Source organism: Tupaia chinensis, unplaced genomic scaffold (genome assembly GCF_000334495.1).
Source record: "Tupaia chinensis unplaced genomic scaffold, TupChi_1.0 Scaffold143624_1, whole genome shotgun sequence".
Lineage (NCBI taxonomy): Eukaryota > Metazoa > Chordata > Mammalia > Scandentia > Tupaiidae > Tupaia > Tupaia belangeri.
The window spans coordinates 1,045,788-1,052,165 of NW_006203472.1; the positions used below are offsets into that span (position 1 = coordinate 1,045,788).

The 6,378-nt window shown below is 64.3% G+C and overlaps 3 protein-coding genes across 3 annotated transcripts in view; 1 reads left to right on the top strand and 2 right to left on the bottom strand.

The window, feature by feature from the left end:
• On the top strand, positions 1-2,086 carry SIGIRR (single Ig and TIR domain containing; the record flags this gene model as incomplete). The annotated part of the gene is made up of 6 exons (XM_006164478.2): positions 1-97; positions 394-537; positions 728-830; positions 892-1,042; positions 1,254-1,443; positions 1,750-2,086. Coding segments are annotated over 6 exons (849 nt in total), but the record flags the coding sequence as incomplete, so codon positions are not given.
• Positions 2,087-3,106: 1,020 nt separating this feature from the next.
• Positions 3,107-4,751, bottom strand: LOC102475486 (plakophilin-3-like). The gene is made up of 5 exons (XM_006164479.1): positions 4,728-4,751; positions 3,928-4,081; positions 3,541-3,733; positions 3,375-3,462; positions 3,107-3,192 (listed from the first exon to the last, which is right to left on the bottom strand). Exons 1-5 carry the CDS (start codon positions 4,749-4,751, stop codon positions 3,157-3,159), a joined length of 495 nt encoding a protein of 164 aa, XP_006164541.1. The 3' UTR covers positions 3,107-3,156.
• LOC102475889 (plakophilin-3) overlaps positions 4,487-6,378 on the bottom strand; it is a 10,423-nt gene continuing 8,531 nt past the window's right edge. The window contains exons 10-14 of the mRNA XM_027766687.1: positions 6,122-6,309; positions 5,551-5,704; positions 5,164-5,356; positions 4,998-5,085; positions 4,487-4,815 (exon numbers count right to left, since the gene is read on the bottom strand). Coding sequence (XP_027622488.1) covers positions 4,780-4,815; positions 4,998-5,085; positions 5,164-5,356; positions 5,551-5,704; positions 6,122-6,309 — 659 coding nt within the window. The 3' untranslated portion in view covers positions 4,487-4,779. The remainder of the gene's footprint in view (positions 4,816-4,997; positions 5,086-5,163; positions 5,357-5,550; positions 5,705-6,121; positions 6,310-6,378) is intronic.

Consider the following 6,378-nt stretch of genomic DNA (forward strand, 5'->3'; position numbering starts at 1 on the left):
TTTCTGCCCCTGCTGCTGGCTGCTCTGCTCTATGTCAAGTGTCGCCTGAACGTCCTGCTCTGGTACCAAGACGCCTACGGGGAGGTGGAGGTGAATGGTGCGTGGGGAGGTGGAGATGACCCGTGCATGCTGGGGGGATTCCTTCCTGCAAGCGGAGGTGGCTTCAGAGGTGGGGGAAAGGAAGCTTTAGTTCTGGAGGGCTCTGGCATGCACAGCCCATATAAAGAGGTGTCACCGTGGGGCTAGGGGCTGGGGTGAGCAGAAGAGTTGGGATGGCTTGGGGAAGCCAAGACTGGGCACTGGGGACCCGGGGAGGGTGGTGGTGGTGGTTGGGGTGGGTAACTACGCGCCAAGGCCATGGAAGCAGCAGCTCTGATCGGTCGCTGTCCGCAGACGGGAAGCTCTACGACGCCTACGTCTCCTATAGCGACTGCCCCGAGGACCGTAAGTTCGTCAATTTCATCCTGAAGCCGCAGCTGGAGCGGCGTCGTGGCTACAAGCTCTTCCTGGACGACCGCGATCTCTTGCCGCGTGCAGGTAGCCCCGCCCTTACCGCTTGTCCTGCTCGCCCCTCGCCCCGCCCCCGAGGCCTCGCATCGCTCATCCCGCCCCGCCCACCTTCCCCACCGTCGCCCGTTGAGTCCCGAGGCCCTGCCTCTAGGCCACGCCACCAGGCCTTGCCCAGTGGCTCATCCCGTCCTTTGCTCTTCGTTCCGGGTCCCCGCAGAGCCCTCCGCCGACCTCCTGGTGAACCTGAGCCGCTGCCGGCGCCTCATCGTGGTGCTTTCAGACGCCTTCCTAGGCCGGCCCTGGTGCAGCCACAGCTTCCGGTGGGTCCCGCGCGGGGTTGGGTGGGCCCCAGCCGCGCCCCCCGGACGGCCACCTCCGCAGGGAGGGCCTGTGCCGGCTGCTGGAGCTCACGCGCAGACCCATCTTCATCACCTTCGAGGGCCAGCGGCGCGACCCGGTGCATCCTGCGCTCCGCCTGCTGCGCCAGCACCGCCACCTGGTGACGCTGCTGCTCTGGAGGCCTGGCTCTGTGGTGCGGAGGGGCTTGTGGGGAGGCGCTGGAGCACGGGGTGTGAGCAGAGCTGGGCTGTGCCCCAGCTCGGGACGGAGGCTGTCTGGTGGGACCAACGGGTTGTGGTTCAGCATCAAAGGCCAGGCGCTCTTTGGGGCCAGGCGGCCATGGGCTGCCCATTTGCACCCCACACGAGTTCGCGCATTGCCGACTGCCCCAACCTGGTCCCCAGACGCCTTCTTCTGAGTTTTGGAAAGAACTGCAGCTGGCGCTACCCCGGAAGATGCAGTACAGGCCGGTGGAGGGGGACCCCCAGACACAACTGCAGGATGACAAGGATCCCATGCTGATTGTCCGAGGCCGCATCCCTGAGGGCGGGAGCCTGGACCCGGAGCTGGACCCTGACCCTGAGGGAGACCTGGGTAGGCCTCCTCAGCCCCACCCCTGGCTAGAGATGCTGGCCTGGGGTGGAGGGTGGACAGCACAGGGCAGAGAGGAGAGGTGTTAGGAACTGTCCCCAGTCGGGGACTTGACCTCCTCTGTCCCAGCAGCTCCTCCCTGAGCTCCTCCCCTGGAGCTGCTCAGCCTGGGGCCAGCGTGGGAACTTCTCGGACTGAAATGCCACTGTGGCAGAGGGGTGAGCACCGAGTGGCTCTGGCAGCGGGTCCTGGTGGAGGCAGACTGTGGGCAGCCCAGCCTCAGGCCTCCGATTCCTACCTCCTCCCCAGGTGTCCGAAGGCCAGTCTTTGGGGAGCCATCAGTTCCACCGCCCGGGAGTGGGGTCTCGCTGGGGGACAGCCGGAGCAGCGAGGTGGACGTCTCGGACCTTGGCTCCCGAAACTACGGTGTCCGCACGGACTTTTACTGCCTGGTGTCTGAGGACGACGTGTAGCCCCCTCTCCCTTGCCCTGGTGCTGGGCCTCCAGGGACAGCTGGAGGACAGGATCAGGGAGGTCCTTTCTCTGAAAAAAAAAGGACCTCTGCCTGTGGCCTTGGGACTCTCAGGGAAGGAGTGTGGGCCTGGGCCCCTCCTAGTGCCAGAAAATAAAGTCCTTTTGGATTTTGCCTCGGCCTCGTGCTCCTCTCCTGGGGCAAGAGGGGCCCCGCAGCGCCCTGAGCGGAGCACCCCAGGCTTCTTTTTGCTCAGATTCTCTGGCCCTTCCACCTGTCCCTTCTTATCCTCGCCATCACTCTGTCACCAAATCTGCTCTCTCTCCATCCTCTGTCCTGAGCCAGCTCAGCATGTCCCTTGCAGGTAACCTCCTTGGGTCTCCCTGACTGGCCCCTAGTTGGAAATTGGCGCTCACTCCAATCCCAAACGATCCAGGTGGAGACAGCCCCCCTCAGAGACCTTGAGTCTTAAGCTTTGCTGAAGCTTTTTGTTGTAAAAATGTCACCGGCAGCTTTACAACCACGTGTCCTGCCTCTGAGTGAGGTGGGTAGTGACCCGGATCCTCCGTGAGAGCCCCTGGCCAGGAGACCTCTAGGTGCAGGGGGCCGGGCCGAGGTTGCTGGGCATCTGGGGTGGGCAGAGAGGTGCGTACCACTCAGGCAGCACCGCCTCTGTCACCGCTGCTCGTGTGGTCCCAGCCCTGCCGTGCCTGCCTCATGTGGCCCTGAGGCTGGCCCTGCCGTCTTCCTGTCTCTACCCTCTCGGCCCTGTATTGCCAGCCCCCCTCTCCTGGACACCTTCCTCCCAGTGAGGAAGATGACATTGGGAATCTCAAGGGGGTGTGTCATCAGAGGCAGGTGTGTCTGGGGACACTGCAGGCACCCCAGGGTCAGACTTCCTGGGTCAGATGAGCCAGGGAAGCTGCGGCTGAGTTCATTTCCACCTTTATTAGCGTGGACCACGTCCCCCCCAGCCTGACCTCTGCCAAAGTGACCAGCTCACCACCCCATGCACCAGAGCAGCCTCAAGCCCTGCCCCACCCCCTGCCCTGCAGAAGCCAAGTCCCCAGCTCCAAGCCTCTGTCCCCTCCTTGTGGCCCAGGCCCCTTGAAGGTGCACACAGGGCTCCAGTGAGAAGCCCCTTGGGCATCGGCTTTCTTCAGGCTAGGCTGGCAAGCAGCCTGGACTGAGCCTGGTCCTCGGAGGCAGGCCACATCACCTTCTGCTCCTCCAGGAGGCCTCGCCTATGGGCCCAGGAAGTCCTCCTTGCGATAGCCTTTCTGCAGTGGAAAGGAGGCCGGGGTCAGGGTGTACATCTGCCTGCCCGCCCTCCCCGCTGTGGCTGCACACGGCCCAGGCCCCTCGCCTCTGGGTCCCAGGTCTGCTCCACATGGGGCCTGTGTTTCTCTGTGGCCAATCCCACTGCCCACGGTCCTGCCTGCTCCCTGGGACATGGACATACCGCCCGGAAGTCCCGGTGGAGCTTGTTGTACTGCCACAGGTTGGCCAGGAGGCTGGAGGCTGCCCGGGAGGACTTCTCGCTGTCAGGGCTGGAGGAGGGGGCAATTCAGGAGGGTGGCCATGAGGCAGAGGGGACGGAGGACGCCCGGGATCAGGTCAGCCCTCACCTGTCTCTCTTCTTCTTGATGAAGATGAGCTTTCGAAGCCCATCGAAGTAGAGCAGGTCTCGGGCTGCGATGGGGCTGGCCACCACCAGGTTGTTGAGCACAGCTATGATGTTGACCAGCACCTCGGCTGGGGGACACTTCTCACCCACACTGCCAGGGAGCTTCTCGATCAGGTGGCTCACCACCTTTGTAGCTGCCGAAGGTCGGGGGAGGTCAGTCTGTGCCCCATTCATGGCTATCTCAGCCCCTTAGGTCCCCTGCCTCCCCCAGGGAGCCAGCATGCTTGACTGCCACATCTGGTTCAGCTAGCGAGGAGAGCACTACCGGGCAGAGACATGGAGCTGCGCGGAGCGTCGGCAGAGTGCACACCGGGGCCACCCAACTCACACATCTCGTCCTTGTTCCTGGCGTTCCGGGACAAGTTTCGGATGAGACCCGTCAGTGAGCGCAGCTGGTGGTGGTCAGCGGTCCGGACACGGTCCAGCAGGGGGTTCAGGATGCGCTCCTGCTCCAGCGCCAGGCGGCTCAGCACGCCTGCCCACTGCGTGTGTTGGGGGAGTCAGCGAGAGTGGGTTGGGCCCCAGGCTGGCCGTCCAGGCTGCTCCTCCCTACCCCCGCTCCAGCTCATGGGGATCTCAAGCCAGGCTCTGCCCCGCTCCACCTCATGGGATGCCTCTGCTCTGCTCAGACCTTCCTGTCCGGGCAGAACCTAGCTCCTCACGGGCTCAAGGCCCAGCCCCGGGACGCTGACCTCAGTGCTCCTGGCTGCCCTAGACAAGCCCTGCCCACTGGCCCTGCAGGCTTGGGAATCTCAAGGGGGTGTGTCATCAGAGGCAGGTGTGTCTGGGGACACTGCAGGCACCCCAGGGTCAGACTTCCTGGGTCAGATGAGCCAGGGAAGCTGCGGCTGAGTTCATAACCACCTTTATTAGCGTGGGCTGAGCAGAGGCACTGCCAGGTCTCCGGCAGCCTTACCTCTGCCAAAGTGACCAGCTCACCACCCCATGCACCAGAGCAGCCTCAAGCCCTGCCCCACCCCCTGCCCTGCAGAAGCCAAGTCCCCAGCTCCAAGCCTCTGTCCCCTCCTTGTGGCCCAGGCCCCTTGAAGGTGCACACAGGGCTCCAGTGAGAAGCCCCTTGGGCATCGGCCTTCTTCAGGCTAGGCTGGCAAGCAGCCTGGACCGAGCCTGGTCCTCGGAGGCAGGCCACATCACCTTCTGCTCCTCCAGGAGGCCTCGCCTATGGGCCCAGGAAGTCCTCCTTGCGATAGCCTTTCTGCAGTGGAAAGGAGGCCGGGGTCAGGGTGTACATCTGCCTGCCCGCCCTCCCCGCTGTGGCTGCACACGGCCCAGACCCCTCGCCTCTGGGTCCCAGGTCTGCTCCACATGGGGCCTGTGTTTCTCTGTGGCCAATCCCACTGCCCACGGTCCTGCCTGCTCCCTGGGACATGGACATACCGCCCGGAAGTCCCGGTGGAGCTTGTTGTACTGCCACAGGTTGGCCAGGAGGCTGGAGGCTGCCCGGGAGGACTTCTCGCTGTCAGGGCTGGAGGAGGGGGCAATTCAGGAGGGTGGCCATGAGGCAGAGGGGACGGAGGACGCCCGGGATCAGGTCAGCCCTCACCTGTCTCTCTTCTTCTTGATGAAGATGAGCTTTCGAAGCCCATCGAAGTAGAGCAGGTCTCGGGCTGCGATGGGGCTGGCCACCACCAGGTTGTTGAGCACAGCTATGATGTTGACCAGCACCTCGGCTGGGGGACACTTCTCACCCACACTGCCAGGGAGCTTCTCGATCAGGTGGCTCACCACCTTTGTAGCTGCCGAAGGTCGGGGGAGGTCAGTCTGTGCCCCATTCATGGCTATCTCAGCCCCTTAGGTCCCCTGCCTCCCCCAGGGAGCCAGCATGCTTGACTGCCACATCTGGTTCAGCTAGCGAGGAGAGCACTACCGGGCAGAGACATGGAGCTGCGCGGAGCGTCGGCAGAGTGCACACCGGGGCCACCCAACTCACACATCTCGTCCTTGTTCCTGGCGTTCCGGGACAAGTTTCGGATGAGACCCGTCAGTGAGCGCAGCTGGTGGTGGTCAGCGGTCCGGACACGGTCCAGCAGGGGGTTCAGGATGCGCTCCTGCTCCAGCGCCAGGCGGCTCAGCACGCCTGCCCACTGCGTGTGTTGGGGGAGTCAGCGAGAGTGGGTTGGGCCCCAGGCTGGCCGTCCAGGCTGCTCCTCCCTACCCCCGCTCCAGCTCATGGGGATCTCAAGCCAGGCTCTGCCCCGCTCCACCTCATGGGATGCCTCTGCTCTGCTCAGACCTTCCTGTCCGGGCAGAATCTAGCTCCTCACGGGCTCAAGGCCCAGCCCCGGGACGCTGACCTCAGGGCTCCTGGCTGCCCTAGACAAGCCCTGCCCACTGGCCCTGCAGGCCCGGTCAGCTGCTGTCCCACACGGCACACTGGGCAGTTTTGCTCCTGTGCTTTGCGCCTGTCCATGGTCCCTCCTCCAACAGGCTGTAAGCTCCAAGGAGCAGGCTTCTGTCCTCTGCCCCTCCTACCCCACACTGGCCAGGCCGGGGACACTCACCCTGCGGTCGCCCGCGGTGATGTTCTGTAGGGCCCCTGCGGCCGCCTCGGTCGTGTGCCTGTTGAGCTCACAGCGCTGCAGCAGCCGGTTGTAGAGCCCCACGATCTGGGGGCTCCACAGCCACTCCAGGCCTTTGGGGTCCTTGGACACCTCAGCAAAGGTGAGCGTGTCAGCTGTGAGTGGCAGCTGGGCGTGGGGTGAGAGCGTCAGCAGGGGGCCGTAGGGCCAAGCTGGGTCCCCCTGCTCCTGTCCACCCC